Raw genomic sequence first — 17,285 nt, forward strand, 5'->3', positions numbered from 1 at the left:
TATCTTTCACAGAAAATGAGATATATAGGCTCAAAGTGGACGATCCGGGTGTCGTTCTATTAGAGGTTTTACGGTATGTGCCAATTATTGCTCTCGCGACAAGCCAATTGTAGGAGATTTGCTCGCGATAGGCCGAATATTGGTCGTTTGCGGTGGCGCGTTCGCGATTGGTCTGTAAATGGCCTGCGGCAGGCATGTTCCGATGTACCCATGGCGACTTTCCGCGAACAATATTTCACCTATTATAGACGCTGCGCGAATCACCTGTGTAACGCACACCACATCCCCGAAACCACGCAGCCCACTTTGGTCTATGCGTCGGAAGGTGGATAAGTGTGTGCCGCTTTTGAAGCTCTAATGGGAGGGGGGAGAGGGGCCGGTGGGAATTTTCAAAAAATGCAAAAGTTTGAAATTCTGAATTCTTCAGAATTCTGAGAATTCAGAAGTTCTAACTAACAAAGCAAGAAGAAAACAGGGAAAAAGGAAAATGCCGTTTCCTCAAATTAGGCAACTTTTCCTCACTTTCTTTTGTCCCCAAGTTCTTATCAGAACACCCCCAAATCATTAGAATTATAGTGATTTGGGTAAAAGGAATAAAGAACGAATTCAGAAGACGTGAAGGGGACGTCTTCTGAGAAAGGAAAAGAAGAGATAAGAATCAGATGGCAAAACGAAGGATTAGCAATTTGAAGAGGAAAAGTGCAAAGAAGAAGATTAGAGGCAATATGGAGTTTTAAAAGTTTGAAAAAGGAGACATCTTGCCATTTTGGCATTTTGAAGCATGAAAAACTATTCAGAAACCAGAAAAAAAACCTTCGAAAATCACTAAAAGAAACTCAAAAATAGTAGTTTTCGAAAAGTTGTGCCGTATGGCTCAGTGGGTTTTGGCACCAAAAGCTATGGTCCACAAGGCCAAAAGTTCAATTTCTTCTGGGTGCAAAACTTTTTAATTTTTGTGTGGACCTCGAAAATCGCAGTTTTAGGCTCATTTGAGGTGTGAAACGGACAATTTTAGAGTTTTTTTTTCTAATTTCAAAAAATTAAAATTTTTCAGACTTGAATTTTTGGCTGCAAATAGCTATTTTGGCATTTCTATTCATAAAAAAACAATTTTTAACCACAAAAAACGTTTGGAAACCACTAAAAAAACTCAAAAACGACCATTTTCGATAAGTGTGTCAAGTGGCTCAGTGGGTCTTGGCACCAAAATTCTACGGTCCACAAGGGCAAAAGTTCAATTCCTTCTGGCGTCAAAGCTTTTTTATTTTGGTGTGGACCTCGAAAATCGCAGTTTTAGGCTCTTTCAAAATGTAGAAAGTACTGTTTTAGAAAAAAATGTTTTTTTTTTAATTCCAAAATTTTCGAACTTTTCTCCTTCCTAAAGTAACCAGTCTCCTAAGAAAGAGACAGATTGTCTACTTCAAAGTGAGAAGATTTCGAAAAAAAAAGAGAGAATTCCAACTTTCTCTCTCTTCATGTTATATACAAAATGGATATATAGTTTCCATTCCATTAGCTTCAAAAAGCCTGAAAAAAAAGACTTGGAAGGAATTTTCTGTGTGTTTTCTGGCGGAAAGGTCAAATTAGACTAGATGTGTTTAGCTAGAGGTTGCTGTAGGCTTGTCGGACCAAAGAAATGGCCAAAAACGGGTAAAAAAGTCCCGGACCATAACTTCTTCCAAACTTTGAATTTTTTACTGAACTAAAATGAGTTTCAAGAACTTTAAATGTTCTACAAAATGATATAACTTTCAAATTTGTAGCTTAACTACGTAAAAAGTTATAAGCCAAAAACATTGAGCTACACGGTCGACTACCACCCTGACGGTCCTATTGGTGGCCTAGAAAACCCAAGAAAAAACTAGACCACGACACCATCTAGGGTGGTCGTATTTTCCTTATGCAAATATTAGTAATCATGCATACATGAATTTTGCCCTCTTATTCCAATTCACTAACAATAATTCTAATTCTCTTCTCAAGTGATTCTTCAAGGTTATGCCTTATGGGGAGGGGTTCTGTACGAAAGTGGGTAAAAGTAAATGTGAAATAGTTCGAAACAGAGGAAAAAAAATACAAAAAATAGTTTTAGAAAGTTATCAGAAAAACGTTTTCCATAAAATATGCTCAAAAAACGAAACATACCGTAACCCGATAGTGTTGCTCAGGTGGTAAGAGCCGACACTCTAACTTTGACCCTATTTTTCTCGGTTACTGTAAGAGATATCGAAAAGTTGTCAGCTAATAAAATGTTACTGATATTATGATGAACATTTTATTAGTTTACAACTTTTTCATATCTGTTACAGTAACCGAGATAAATTGGATGGAAGTTATGGGTGGGTCGGCAGCGGGCCATGTCGGGCATGCGGCAGCATTCGACTACCAAACTTTGACTCAATTTATCTTGGTTACTATAGAAGATATTAAAAAGTAGCCAATTGATAAAATGTTACTGATAAAATAATAAATAATTTATCAGTTGACAATTTTAAATTTTTTTCCAGTAACCAAGATAAATTGAATCAAAGTTGAAAGTCTGGGAGGCCAGGGGAGTTCAAAGGCGCAAGGACCCCATTCGAAGGGACATAGTCGCATGGTATATCATTTTGAAGCTACTGATAAGGACAACAAGAATATCTCCATGAAATGCAAAAAAGATAAAAATCAAGAAGTTAGAATGGTCCGAAACCTCAAAATTGTTCAGCAAAATTAGTGGGAATTGAACAATTAAAAGAATTGGACCCAGAAAAGTCTTCAAGAGATCTTTAAAGTCCTACACGGTCAAAAAATGTTTTTTCCCTCATTTTTATTTGTTTCCTTCTGCTTCATCGAGCATATAATACGGTACATACCCCCCGAATAACCTCTCCTCCTCCTAACCTAATTACCCTTGGCTACTAATTAGTATAGGATAATTACTGTAGAAGAAGAAATAAAAAGAAAGTGGTGTAGATTACTGAGAACACATGTGAATGGAAAAAAAAACACAAAAAATGTTATTGTAACGGTTTTTTGTGTTTGTGTCAATCGAGAATACCAGGGGGATTAACCTTCCCATAATCCCTATATGTTTGGGTTTTTATGTAATCCTAAAAGGGAAAAAATAAAGGTTGCTTTGAAAATGGACGTATTGTTACAAATCAAATATAGAGCTACATTTTTGTATTTTACAACTTTTTTCTAGCTACCGTAGTTTTTGTGATATGCGCCGTTAAAATTCGGATGCGCTGAACAGGGGAGCTCCTAACTTTAAAGGTGCATAACTCAAAAACTACAGTAGCTAGTGGAAAATTGTTAAATATTAAAATATAGATCTATTTTTGCTTGACATTCCGTCAGTAAACAATATTTTTAAGCTACTGTAGTCAGAAAAGAAGAAAGCCGGTGTGACTAAGAATGGTAATGTTTCATGAACTCTTTTTTCGGTTATTTCAGATTTTTAATAAAATTCTAGATGTGCTTGACAAATACATGACCGCTGTCTATGGATGCAGCATTCCAATGCTTCTTCTTACACTCCTGGTCACATTGCTCATTTTTCGAATTGCATTTTACTACTATAAAAATCGCTGAAACTTTATATTCAATTTTTTAATCAATAATAAACTATTTTAATCTCCTGTTTTATTTTTTTTTCCGTTGATGTTGCACTTGCCGAAAAATAGGTTCGAGATAAACAAAAACTGGCAACTTTGGTGTTTAAAAAACTCAATTTCTGTCTATCTGATCTGAAATTTTCAAAGATTATAGAATATTTCTAGAACTCTATTTTCATAGTTCACAACATTTTTAAAGTACCGTAGTTCTAGAGATATGCGCCTTTAAAGTTAGGATGCGGTATTCTAAACATGTGAACTCCGCTGCGCACTCCTACTTTAAAGGCGCATAGCTCAAAAACTACGATACCTAGAAAAGTTGTAAACTATAAAAATATTGATCTAGATTTGTTCTATAATCTCCTAAAGTTTCAGACCGATTGGGAAAAGTTCTAATAACTTTTACAGGACAAAAGAGCATTTAAGCGTTTTTAATTTATTATTTACTACATTGAAAATTGAGTTTCAGCGATTTTTTTAGTAGTAGAACGTCATCCGAAAAATGAGGAGAGTGACCAGAATTGTAAGAAGAAGCATGGGAACGCTGCATCTATAATAACTGGTCTCGAGTTTGTGAAAAACCTCATAACCTTCTGTAAAAATGGAAACTAAGACGTCTTCACATGTCTAAACTCATTACTATCTTCGTAACTTTGGCCTCTTCCAGCTGCCACTTCATCAAATGCATTTTTAGCTTTTGACATGCCAACGGCAAATTGAATGATGTAGACAAAGATGTAGATGCTGAAAGCAATCTGAAATAACAAAGAAACTTCGAAAAGTTAATTTTAAAGGAGCAGGAACGCTATCGGGATTTTTTGGGGCGAGAGTATGGATATTTTCCAATTTTTGAAAACAGTCAAATTCTTAACCAAAGAAATTGACATAGAATTTTCTACAGTTCAATTTCTGCTTGACGTCTTTAGCTCCATTTTGAAGCGAGCTCTTGAAGATTCCGAAAGACTCAGAGAAGCTGGAGTGTCTGCTTTTCTTAGTATCTCTTTCATAATCAAAAACAACCTAGAAACGTGATTTATGACGAGTTTTAAAGGTGAAAAATCGGAAAAAATACCCAGTAACACAAGTGAATTGCAAAACTGATGATATTCGAGAAGTACTCGGGAAGGAAGATGATCAATCCAATCGACAGTGTCGAGGACACGGACCAGACAAAATAATCCCACATGAGTGGAAAAGTTATCCACAGAACGATTGATAATATAACGATAAGAACGGACATTCCAGCCATGTAGTAAATTGTTGGAAATAAGAGAAGGACCTCCATCGGTTCGGCGGCAAATTCAAATCCTGCTCGTTTTCGTTGCTCATCGCTCTTCGTCCATACTTCTGAATCCTTTTCAGGTCTCATCTCCGCGGAACAAAACGCTTTGAAGCGCTCCGCGGAACAAAACGCTTGAACCGCTTGCAGCTCAAACTATTAGCTGATGTAAGCGTGATCTGGGATTACTGTAATTTCCTTAAATTACCTTGTTGATTCAATAGATGCAAGTGCAGTCGACTTTTCAAAACTGAAATCTTTTCAAGATCTCGCTGATCAGCTCAACGTGGAACTAGTTTTTCTGCTAGATTTTTTTGGAAGAAACCACGAAAATTGAAAAAAAATGTGTCAAACGCCAAACTTTTTTCTTAACACTCTGCATAGCTCAAAAACTACGGTAGTTGGAAAAACCTTGAAGCCTGTAATAGAAGGAATGAATTTTTTGAATTTGAACCTATATAACTCCGTTCCTGTAAAAGATTTGAAAAAGTTGTCAACTGATAAAATGTTTTTCATGATATCAGTAACATTTTATTAATTAGCAATTTTTTGATATCTCCTACAGTAACCGAGAAAAATTTGGTTAAACTTGAAAAGTTGGCGTTTTCATGCATCGTCTGACTGCCTCTTAACTTTGACCCACTCGGTAAATGTGGGCAACTTCTTCCCCAACTTTGGGCAGCTATTGTCCTAACTCCAGGCAACTTCTAGCATTTCATAGGTCAAACGCTGCCCAGCTTTAGGAGAGCTTCTACCCAGCGTTTGCCCACTTGTAGACAGCCCGCTCTGGCCCCTTCCCTTCCCGCTGTTCCCCTTCTTCCAGAATGTAAATGCGGGGGTCGTAATCAGCAACATGTGATACTGCATATTCAACGTCTGAATTACATACAGTTACAGACAACGCGTCTACAAAACTTTCGCTTCTACAACGCTTACAAATTTGAACTGAAACTAACTGAAGATGTCCATCGTCGGCTCGTTTGCGTCTTCAGGACCACTACTCTCAAACGCTTCATCCTCTTCCATTACATCGTCCTTTAAATCGTTCGTAATTGGGTTGTCATAAATTTCTTCTTTTTCAAGTTGACTGTTCCGTTTCGTCGGAGGTTCTAAAATTGAGTCAATGTGAGCCTTAATTTAGAAAAAAAATCATACCTCCTGGGTGGGATACTTCTGATGGGATTTCGTAGATTTCTCCTCTTGCCATCTGATATTCCATCTCTTAAAATGAAACATGGCAAAACTCATCCTTTTCTATGCTCACCAATGGCTTCCCGTTTTTTGTTCGCTTCACCCGATTCCACTCATCGATGACACTAATCGATGACACCTACTGTTCTCTCGTTGAAAACTGATAAAAGGATAAGAAACTGACAGTATTTGAAAAAAATTCAGAGATAATCGTAAGCAAATTCATAGAAAACGTATGAAAAATATGTTTAAAACTTATAACCGTAAAAAATGTTGCATCATCGCAACCTTCTGAGCTTCTGCCCAGCGTCTGCCCAGCCGTTGCCTTTCTGCACGCCGTTGGACTATTGCTCAACTTCTGCCCAGCCTTGGATCAAAGTCTGCCGGTCTTCACCTAACTTCTGCCCCAAAGTTGCCCACATTTACCGAGCAGTTAATCTCAACTCCTGTAACAGATATCGAAAAGTGGTCAACTGACAAAATAATCATCATAATGTCAGTAACATCTTATCAGTTGACACATTATCTTTATTAGGTTATGTGAACTTCGTTTTTTGCCAAGTACTGTGTTTAAAAAAAAACAAATAAAAGGATAGATTGTAAACTTAATAATTTATTCACAAAAAACAACAATCAAAATTCAGCGATTTTTGTAGCAATAAAATGTCATTCGAAAAATGAGAAGAGCGACCAGAAGCGTAAGCAGAAGCATGGTAATAGTGATTCCAAAGAAAGGGGTCAACCATCTGTTTACTGTAAGATGAAACTTAAAAGCTGCAAATATCTTAATTTATTACCTTCTGCTACAACTGGGGCGCCATCTCCTACAATTTCTGCAAGTGAGTCTCTGACGTTTGATATTCGAACACCATAAACAATGATTATAACCACGTTATAGATGAAGAAAGAAATCTGAAAGAACGAAAACTTTAAAAAGGTAATTTTATAAGAAGAGGGGGACTCAAAACAAATGAAGTTCTTGAAGTTTCGGTCATGTAAGCCCCTCGAGGATTAGAACTTTCCAGCTCATCTACATTGAGCTCATTTATATGGATTCCTGTGAAATTTTTCAAAATTTAGACGACTGATAAAATGTTACTGACAGTATGGTAAATAATTTATCAGTTGACAGGTTTTTGATATCTCTCAAAAGAATCGAGATAATTGAGCTCAAAGTTGTAGAGGAAATACGGTAATTACCCAGAAACAAAAGTGAACTGCAATGTTGTAGAAATTTGTGAAGTATTCAGGAAAAATATCATTAATCCAATCCATAAAGCAGAGAACATGGACCAGGCGAAATATTGCCAGAAATATTTGAGAACAACCCATAAGACAATTGATAAAATGACAATGATAACTGCCATCCCAACCATGTAGTAAATTGCTGGTAAGAAGAGAATGATCTCTTTCGGATCGGCGGCAAATTCAAACCCTGCTCTTTTCCGTTTCTCATCGCTTTTCGTACATGTTTCTGAATCTGTTCCAGATCTCACCTGGAAAAATATTGTTTTTTGGGGGATTACTGTAATTACCTTGGAGAATAAAACCATACTTAACAGGCCAGTGCCCACAAGCCTGGTCGGGCGGACCGGGCCGAGCCAAGGACTTCCAGAGCCCGGCTCAGCCAGGGCCAAGCTCGGCCAGGCTTGTGGGCCGGGCCCTAGCCTGTTAAGTATGGTTTTATTATGTTGTAGTTTTATTCTACACAGTTTTATTTGCGAGTACCGCCGAGGAAAAGGGTCCGAGTCCGGTGGTCGGCAACTTTCTTTTTTTGGGTTAATGTAACATTTTAAAGCACTTTTTATACATTTTTTGCTTAAAGTGTAAACCCAAACAATCACTGACCAGTACATCGTATGATAATAGAACCCTTATTGACCCCGAACGATAGAAATATCGTGGAACAGTGAGAGAGTGTTAGAGAAAAAGAAAAATGATAAGATAATTTTTGGGTGATAAGATTCTGATGTTCGATGTGCTCCCTACTTCATTCATTTTGTTTATTATTAGTACTAGTCACAATAGTAGTAATAGGATTATTAATTTTTAGAATTTTAGAATTTTAGAATTTTAGAATTTCAGAATTTTAGAACTTTAGAATTTTAGAATTTTAGAATTTTAGAATTTTAGAATTTTGGAATTTTAGAATTTCAGAATTTTAGAATTTCAGAATTTTAGAATTTTGGAATTTTAGAATATTGGAATTTTTGAGTTTCGGAATTTTAGAATTTTCGAATTTCTCAATTTCTCAATTTCTCAATTTCCTGGATTTTCTCAATTTCCTGGAATTTTTCAATTTCTGTATTTTTGCATGCTGGAATTCTGGAATTCTGGAATATTGGAATTCTGGAATTCTAGAATTCTAGAATTCTAGAATTCTAGAATTCTGAATTTCTGACTACTCAAAAATTTTGCTGAAAATTTAATTTTCAGAAAAATCATGATGCTGGCCGAAATGATGACTAGCGATCATCTGGAATTGCTGAAAAATCAAGAACCTCGAATTCCGCACATATTTCCAGAGGGGTGAGTTTTTTCTGAAATTTTCAGTACTTTCCTTGTAATTTTATCACAAAAATTGCAGAATAAATCTCTACTGGTCCTCGCTAAACGTTACTGGTCCTGAAACGAAATCCACAAACTTTCTAGAAAAATTTCGAAATAATGGATCAAAAAAACGAGTAAAAGAGATATTACATAACGTTTCTGGAATGGCTGAATCTGGAAAGTTATTAGCGATAATGGGAAGTAGCGGGGCTGGAAAAACTACACTTTTGAACGTTTTAACATCGAGGAGTTTGACAAATTTGGATGTTCAAGGATCCATTTTGATTGATGGGAAACGAGCGAATAGATGGAAAATTCGAGAGGTAAGAATTTTTTTTGAATTTTTGGCAAATTTGGAAAAAATGTTTCTGATTATGAAATATATATTTTTTTTTCAAAAACTCCTTTTTTATAACCTCCAGAAGCGCACGAGAGGGCGAGGAACGGGCGGTTTTGTATACGACAAGTTGCTCGCCTTTCCTTATTGGCTGTCGTGGTGTAGTGGCTAGTGCTTTATGTTTTTGCCCACGAGGTCCGGGGTTCGAGACCGGTGGGCGACAACTTTCTTTTTATTATTTTTTGAACATGTTCAAGAATTATTAAAGACATTTTTTTGGTTTTTTTGGGATTCAGAAACCCAAAAAGTTCAAAATTTTATGATTTTTGATCTAAATTTTTCGAAAGATTCTAAAATTCTGAAATTCCAATTTCCAGATGTCCGCATTTGTCCAGCAACACGATATGTTTGTTGGAACAATGACTGCTCGTGAGCATCTTCAATTCATGGCACGCCTTCGGATGGGTTCAGAATACTATTCAGAAGAAGAACGAGAATCTCGTGTGGACCAGGTTCTAACCCAAATGGGACTACAAAAGTGTGCAGATACAGTAATCGGAATTCCAAATCAATTGAAGGACTCTCATGTGGAGAGAAGAAGAGATTATCGTTTGCTTCTGAGATTCTGACATGTCCAAAAATTCTATTTTGTGATGAACCGACGTCTGGATTGGATGCTTTCATGGCTGGTACTGTTTTTAAAGGCACATATCTCAAAAACTACAGTAGCTACCAAATAAGGTGTCAATTAATAAAATTTAAAAAAACTGCATATTTTGATAATTGCAAAACGTCTATTAGCTTCGTCCATTTTGTAGATATGCGTCTTTAAAGTTGGCGCGCGCCAAACATTGGGCGGTGAAGGCCGGCTACCTTTCTTTAAAGGCGCATAACTCAAAAACCAAGTAAGCTATCAAAAAGTAGCAAATTGCAAAAATATAGAGCATAACATTTCACACATTTTGTTAGTTAAAAATAGTTTGCTATCAGTTCTGGTTCTTGAGATACATATAACGCTTTAAAGATAGCACGTCTTTCTGCAAAAGTGGAGACGCAGAGAAACGAGAGAGCTCTCGCTTCTCTTCGTCTATGCCAGCTCTCATCTCACAACACTTTGTTCAGGTCACGTCGTCCAGGCTCTTCGAAATCTTGCGGATTACGGTATGACCGTAATCATCACAATTCATCAGCCAAGTAGTCAAGTGTACTCGTTGTTCCACAAGTGAGAACATTTTTGGATAACTGTACTTTCTAAAGTAACCCTAAAATTTTCAGCGTTTGTCTAATGGCGTGTGGTCGTGTGATCTACCTGGGTCCTGGGGATCAAGCGGTGCCACTTTTTGAAAAATGCGGATTCCCATGCCCCTCCTACTATAACCCGGCCGATCATTTGATAAGGACATTGGCAGTAATTGATAGTGATAGAGCAACATCGATGAAAACGATTTCGGTAAGGATTAAAGATGCAGAGACGCAGAGAAGCGAGAGTGATCTCCTTTCTCTGCGTCTCCTCCCTTCCATGCTGCTTGGAAGGAGCGCTACCTTTAAAGACGCATAACGCAAGAATGGTGCCACCAATCAAAAAGTTGTAAATTGCAAAAATGTGTAAAACTTTATGTTCTACAGTTGTGCAGTTATTAACTTTTTAATGGCTTAAGCCGTTTTTGAGATATGCGTCGTTAAAGTTAAAACACTTCGAATGAAGTGTTTTAACTTTAACGACGGTGCTACCTCAAAGCGCACGCCAACTTTAAGGACGCATAACTCAAGAATGGTAAAAGCTATCAAAAAGTTGTAAATTGTCAAAATTGTATGTTTTATATTTTTGCAATGTAAAACTTTTGGATGAATTGCTTGCTTTTTGAGATATGCGCCTTTAAAGTTAGGGTGTCCAGAAAAGGTTAGGGGCTACACCGATGCGCGCTTTCTTCAAAGGTGCATATCTCACAAACCGTGATAGCTATCAAAAAGTTGTAAACTATGAAAATGTGTAGTTCCCAACATTTTCCAGAAAATTCGCCAAGGATTCCTGTCCACAGACCTTGGTCAATCCGTTCTAGCCATTGGAAATGCCAACAAACTCCGTGCCGCCTCTTTCGCTACAAGTAGTGACACTTCGGAGAAAACCAAGACATTTTTTAATCAGGAGTGAGTTTTTTTCTTTTTTTTAGGTGAAAAATCTGGAATTTTCAGCTACAATGCTTCATTTTTCATACAGTTCAAAGTCTTGTTCTGGCGGTCGTGGCTTACAGTAATCCGGGATCCGAATTTGTTGTCGGTCAGATTGTTGCAGATTATTGTGAGTTTTCGAGATCCTTCTTATGCAAAAATATAGAACATAAAATTTTACACATTTTGTTAGTTGCAATTTTTCTGATAGCTTTTATCGTTTTCGCGTTATGCGCCTTTAAGTTAAGGAGCATACAAGAGAAGATAGGTCAACTCTATCAAAAATGAACAAACTGCAAAAATGTAGAGCATAAAATTTTCCAAATTTCATTATAAATTTTTTTTTTGATATCTGTTACGGGTCGGGAGTATATAACGCTTTGAAGATAACGCTTCTTCTTTTAGACGCACAGAAACGAGAGCGCTCTCGCTTCTCTGCGTTTCTCCCTCGAAAGGAGCCGCGCTATCTTCAAACGCTCATAACTCTTGCCCTATAACAGCTAACATAAAATGTCCAACTAACAAAATATGTAAAACGTTATGTTTTACATTTTTGTAGTTATCAAATTTTTGATAGCTTGTTTGGTTTTGGAGATATGCGCCTTTAAAATAAGGGCACACAGACCGGAAGCTACCAGCAGCGCGCGCCAACTACAAAGGTGCATAACTCTTGACCCATAGCAGTTATTTTCAACATTGCAACAAATAAAATGTGTAAAATTCTTTGCTCTACATTTTCGTAGTTAACAACTTTTTACTATAACTTATCGTTTTTCAGATAACTGCACTTATCACTGGCCTAGTCTTCTTTCAAACCCCAATCACGCCAGCCACCATAATTTCGATTAATGGAATTATGTTCAATCATATTAGAAATATGAATTTCATGCTACAGTTTCCAAATGTGCCGGTGAGAGACTTTTAGGGAATTTTTGGCGCCAAAAAACGAAAATTCAAAATCCAAAAAAATTTAGGTCATCACCGCGGAACTTCCAATTGTTTTTCGAGAAAATGCTAATGGAGTTTATAGGACTAGTGCCTATTTTCTGGCAAAAAATTTCGCAGAATTACCCCAATACATTATTCTGCCGATTTTATACAACACAATTGTTTACTGGTTTTCTGGGCTCTTCCCGAATTTTTGGAATTTCTGTTTTGCGAGTTTAGTGACGATTTTGATCACGAATGTTGCTATTTCAATATGTAAGTCTTCTTTCAATATATTTTTTGGAAAATTCTAGAAAATTCTGAATCATACTAGAGATTCTTCCTAGCTTATTTTAGCTTATTTAAGCCTATTTTTTCAGCATACGCCGTCGCAACAATTTTCGCCAACACAGATGTCGCCATGACCGTACTTCCAATTTTCGTGGTCCCGATTATGGCATTCGGAGGATTTTTCATCACTTTCGATGCAATTCCATCATATTTTACATGGTTATCTTCGTTATCCTACTTTAAGTGAGTACTGTAGCTCAAAAGGGGGACCCAACTTTAAAGGCACACATCTTCAAAAATACGGTAGCTAGAAAAAAAAGATTCAATCGCAAAAATGTAGAACAAAAACGTTTACTCATTTTATAGGTTGAAACATTTTTGATAGCTATTACGGGTCGGGAGATATAGCGATTAAAAGTTGGCGCGCACGCTATTTGAGAGAAGGGTCAGTGCGCGGTACCTTTAAAGGCGCATAACTCAAAAACTACAGTAGCTAAAGAATGGATAAATTAAAAAAATATAGCGCATAAAATTATACACATTTTGTTAGTGGAAAACTTTTGAATTGCTCTTTTCGTTTTTGAAATATGCGCTTTTAAAGTTGGCACGCTGTTTTGAAAGACTGGAGCCCAATAGCGCGTTCACAAACTTTAAAGACGCATAGCTTTAAAACTATGGTAGCTAAAAAAGTGTTCTATTACAAAATTACTCACCTAAAAATTTTACATATTTATCAGTTAAAAACTTTTGGATAGCTATTACCTATTTTAAGTTATGCGCCTTTAAAGTTAGCACGCGTTCTAAACGAGATGAGAGAGAGGAAGGGCCTATTAGCGCGCACCAACTTTAAAAGAACCTAGCTCAAAAACTATGATACCTACTTAAACAGTGTGTACAATAAAAATGTAGAGCATAAAATGTGAAACATTTTGTTAGTGAAAAGTGTTTTGATAGCTAGTACCTATTTTAAGTTATGCGCCTTTAAAGTTGGCGAGCGCTCCAGGGTAGCAGCGTTGTGCTCGTTCTGGGTGCCAACATTTAAAAACGCTTCACAATCTCTAGAGCTATCAAAAAATAACTATGAAAATGGAGAGCATAAAATTTCACACATTTTGCCAGTTGAAAGTTTTTTGAAAGCTCTAGAAGCATCTAGAAGGGAGACACAGAGAAGCTAGAGCGCTCTCGCTTCTCTGCGTCTCATCCCTGCCTCATCTTCAAACGTCTCTATCTCGCGATCCGTAATAGCTATCAAAAGTTGAAAAACACCAAAATGTGTAAAATATGACACTCTACATTTTTGTAGTTGACAATTTTTTTCTAGATACTGTAGTTTTTGAGCTATCCTACTCTAAAATAGACCGCATTCTCAGATACGGCTACGAAGCATTGGCAATCAACGAATGGGAATCAGTTACAGTAATTCCTGAATGTCTAAACAGTACAGTAACGGCGTTTGCACTGAATGGATGTCCCAAAAATGGCTATGAAGTTTTGGAATCGGTAAGAAATCCTTAAAAATTCAAGTTTCTTTTTAATTTTCCAATTCTTTTTTCAGATCGATTTCTCAGCGTACCATAAGTGGTTCAACATCTCCATTCTTTTTGTAATGTTCATTGGAATTCGAATTATAGCTTTTGTGGCACTTTTGATTCGTTCTTATATGAATGCCTAATTAATAACCCCTTAATTGGGGGCAATTATGTTAATTATTGTTTTCTTTTGTTGCAATTTTTGAATAAATTATTTTATTAGCTTCAAAACGCACTATAAATCGAGTTTGTAGGTCGCTTATGAGGGGAGACAAAGACATGCAGAGCACTTTAGCTTCTCTGCGTCTCTCGGAAACTTCAAAGATGCATAACTCGCTTCAAAATTGAGCTAGAAATTTCAAACAAAAATTAAAATGTAGAAAATTTTAAGAGAATTAATTTGATATTAAATTAAATTACTTTTGAATATTGAAAATGTCGAAATCTGCCTCAAAACAAGACATATCTTATCTCGCTTTGAAATCGAGTCCGAAGCTTGCAGCTTAATCTAGCTTTCTGTCACAGATATATAAAAAAGCTTTCAACTGATAAAATGTTTTTCATAATATCGCAAACATTTTTCTAGTTAATTGATTTTTGATATCTCTCAAAGGAGCCAAGATAATTTAGCTCAGAATGCGAGCTCGATTTCGAAGTGAGGGGTTGTCATGTTTCAAAGAAGATTTCGCCTTTTTCGATATTCAAAAACAGTCAAATTTAAAACCAAACAAATGATCTTGAAATTTCCTACATTTCAGTTTTTGTTAGACATTTCTAGCTCAATTGAGAAGCGAGTTATGAGCCTTTAAAGACTTTGAGAGGCGCAGAGAAGTTAGAGTGTCTGCTTGTCTGCGTTTCCCTCTTATAGCTTGCTTCATTGACATCCTAGAAATTCGATTTATAGCGCATTTTGAAGCTAATGAAATGATTAATTCAAAAATTGCAAAAATATTAACAATACAAAAATTCGAAATATTGTTTTCCCTTGATCGGCCCTAGCTCGCAAAATAGAAGATGTCATGTTTCCACTGAAATTTCAAATTCTTTCGATTTTCGAAAACAATCAAATTAATAGTAAAAAGGAATCCTTTTGAAATTTTCTACATTTTAGTTTTTGTTTGACATCTCTAGCTCAATTTTGAAGTGAGTTATGCGCCTTTGAAGATTCTAAGAGGCGCAGAGAAGCTAGAGTGTCTGCTTGTCTTCGTCTCCCTCCTGTTCACCTCCAGCCAATTTCCGCTCATAACATGTCCATATTCATCATGTCTGTCTTCACCTCACCTACACACCTAAACCCATAATCCTAGCTGTTCCCTTTTCCTTTTCATCCTACTACTGTCCCCCTATACTTTAGTATATGACCAGACGGAGGGTCGAAAGGGGGGCAATTAAGTGTTCACTCTCTCCTACCTTCTCTCTCTCTCTCTCTCTCTCTCTCTCTCTCTCTCTCTCTCTCTTTCTCTCTCTCTCCCTTTTTTCCTGGTCGTCATGGTGCATTCGGAGCACCGGAACACCCGTGTGCTCCGCTTTTGGGCCGTTTTGAAGGAGCACCCACTTCATATTTTATATTTTTCATCTTCTTCTCTAGTTTTGAAGGATTTCTAGCATTTTTATTCTAGAAAATTAGAATTTCTGAGACGCCGATTTTCAAGATTAAAAGTTCAGAAATTTGAAACTTCTAAGAATTGCTACTTCTTTGAGTTTTTAGCAAAAAAAAAGCGAATATCATATTCTAAAAAAAAAAGCGAATATCATATAGCGAATATCATGTTCCGCAAAATGATATGTATTCTATAAAAATGATACCAGTATTTTTTTTCTTATCATTTCACACGAAATGTTGGGGAAGCCATGAAACCATTGCGTGTTAGTGGCAAATGAAAAACGGATACATTTCTAGAAAATCCGTTATCAATGTTTAAAGGCGCATAACTCAAAAACTACAGTAGCCAGAAAAAAGTAATCAACTACAAAAATGTGGAGCATAATATTTTACATATTTTTTTAGTTTACAACTTTTGGATAACTTTTTTATCTATCGAGTTATGCACCTTTAAAATTACAGTACCCTTTTCTGACAGAGGTGGTGGTGGAGAGACGCAGAGCAGCTAGACCGTCTCGTTTCTCGGCGTCTCTCTATTTTTTTAAACAATTTCACTTATTTTTTTCATTAAAAGTGTCTAATTTGAAAATAAATTTGAGCTCTAATCTCTTTTTGAATGTGCTAAAATAAAAAAAATAAAAGAAGCCATATCAAAAATCTTGGCTTACATGATTTTTCTAATTTTTTTTTTGGATTTGTTTATTGGTAACAACCCCCAAATCAAAAAATCCATTTGTTTTTAGATTAATTTTCCATTTTTCTCTAGTTTTTTGGCTACTTTCTTGACGTAGTATAAGCTTAATCCAATTAGATTAGCAGAATCCCTGAAACGAGCCAAAAAAGAAGAGCCCCTCTAACTTTGAGCCAATTTATCTCGCCTCCTGTGAAAAGTATTAAAAAGTGGTCAACTGATAAAATGTTTGTCGTAATATGATAAACATTTTATCAGTTGATCACTTTTTGCTATCTTTTACAGGAATTGAGATAAATCAGCTCAAATATAGTAAGTCGGCGCGTGCCAGCTGAGCTACACGCTCGGCTTTCTCATATCTTTTACAGGTACCGAGATAAATTGGCTCAAAGTTGACTTAGCTTCTCTTCGTTTCTCCACCACCGCCTTCCTCTTGTGGAAAAAGGGGGAAGGGGTACTGTAACTTTAAAGGCTCATACCTCAAAAACTAGAATAGCTATCAAAAAGTTGTTAACTAACAAAATATGTAAAATATTATGCTTCACACTTTTGTAGTTAAATACTTTTTTCTAGCTATTGTAGTTTTTGAGTTATGCGCCTTTAAACATTGATTACGGATTGGGACATTTTATGTTCTATATTTTTGTAGTTTACCATTTCTTTCTAGCTACTGTAGTTTGGGAGCTGTGCGCTTTTGAAGTTAGCGCGCAAGACTTCTCTGCCACCGCTCTCTCAAAAGCACGCGCCAACTTTAAAGGCGCATATCTCTGCCGCTAGAATAGCTACCAAAAAGTAGTTAACTAACAAAATGTTTAAAATTTTATGTTTCATATTTTTGTAGGTTATCACTTCTTTCTAGCTACTGTAGTTTTTGAGCTGTGCGCCTTTAAAAATAGCTAACTTTTTTTGTGCTCTTCATTCTGCAATATTTCTTCTTCTTGCTCTTATTTCTCCTGCCAAAAAAGTGTTCTTCTTCTTCTTCTTCTTCTTCCTCCTACATATTCTTCCTCTTTTATTCAAAAATTCAGAGTATCCTCTTTTTGCAAAAAGGTGTGTACAACATCCGTCGGCGCACTTTTAGTACATATTCCTCTTCTTCTTCTCCATATTTACATTAAT

At 36.3% G+C, this 17,285-nt stretch overlaps 5 protein-coding genes across 5 annotated transcripts; 2 read left to right on the top strand and 3 right to left on the bottom strand.

Moving 5' to 3' along the window:
* Positions 1 to 1,998: 1,998 nt before the first annotated feature.
* Positions 1,999 to 2,175, top strand: CBG26073 (the record flags this gene model as incomplete). The annotated part of the gene is made up of 1 exon (XM_045243551.1): positions 1,999 to 2,175. The coding sequence occupies one exon, from the start codon at positions 1,999 to 2,001 to the stop codon at positions 2,173 to 2,175; it is 177 nt and encodes a 58-aa protein (XP_045100394.1).
* A 2,032-nt stretch (positions 2,176 to 4,207) lies between these two features.
* Positions 4,208 to 4,968, bottom strand: CBG21140 (the record flags this gene model as incomplete). The annotated part of the gene is made up of 2 exons (XM_045243552.1): positions 4,208 to 4,354; positions 4,672 to 4,968. 2 exons carry the CDS (start codon positions 4,966 to 4,968, stop codon positions 4,208 to 4,210), a joined length of 444 nt encoding a protein of 147 aa, XP_045097245.1.
* Positions 4,969 to 5,829: 861 nt separating this feature from the next.
* CBG21141 lies at positions 5,830 to 6,085 on the bottom strand (the record flags this gene model as incomplete). Its single annotated transcript, XM_002642710.2, has 2 exons — positions 5,830 to 5,987; positions 6,034 to 6,085. 2 exons carry the CDS (start codon positions 6,083 to 6,085, stop codon positions 5,830 to 5,832), a joined length of 210 nt encoding a protein of 69 aa, XP_002642756.2.
* Positions 6,086 to 6,709: 624 nt separating this feature from the next.
* On the bottom strand, positions 6,710 to 7,622 carry CBG21142 (the record flags this gene model as incomplete). The annotated part of the gene is made up of 4 exons (XM_045243553.1): positions 6,710 to 6,822; positions 6,867 to 6,981; positions 7,443 to 7,565; positions 7,605 to 7,622. 4 exons carry the CDS (start codon positions 7,620 to 7,622, stop codon positions 6,710 to 6,712), a joined length of 369 nt encoding a protein of 122 aa, XP_045097244.1.
* An 890-nt stretch (positions 7,623 to 8,512) lies between these two features.
* On the top strand, positions 8,513 to 14,015 carry Cbr-wht-1 (the record flags this gene model as incomplete). Its single annotated transcript, XM_045243554.1, has 12 exons — positions 8,513 to 8,598; positions 8,657 to 8,942; positions 9,334 to 9,565; positions 10,079 to 10,178; positions 10,232 to 10,406; positions 10,968 to 11,104; positions 11,150 to 11,255; positions 11,904 to 12,035; positions 12,100 to 12,328; positions 12,433 to 12,586; positions 13,714 to 13,843; positions 13,899 to 14,015. 12 exons carry the CDS (start codon positions 8,513 to 8,515, stop codon positions 14,013 to 14,015), a joined length of 1,884 nt encoding a protein of 627 aa, XP_045097243.1.
* Between the last annotated feature and the right edge of the window lie 3,270 nt (positions 14,016 to 17,285).

Source organism: Caenorhabditis briggsae (genome assembly GCF_000004555.2).
Source record: "Caenorhabditis briggsae complete genome, chrIII, whole genome shotgun sequence".
In the NCBI taxonomy this organism is placed as follows: domain Eukaryota; kingdom Metazoa; phylum Nematoda; class Chromadorea; order Rhabditida; family Rhabditidae; genus Caenorhabditis; species Caenorhabditis briggsae.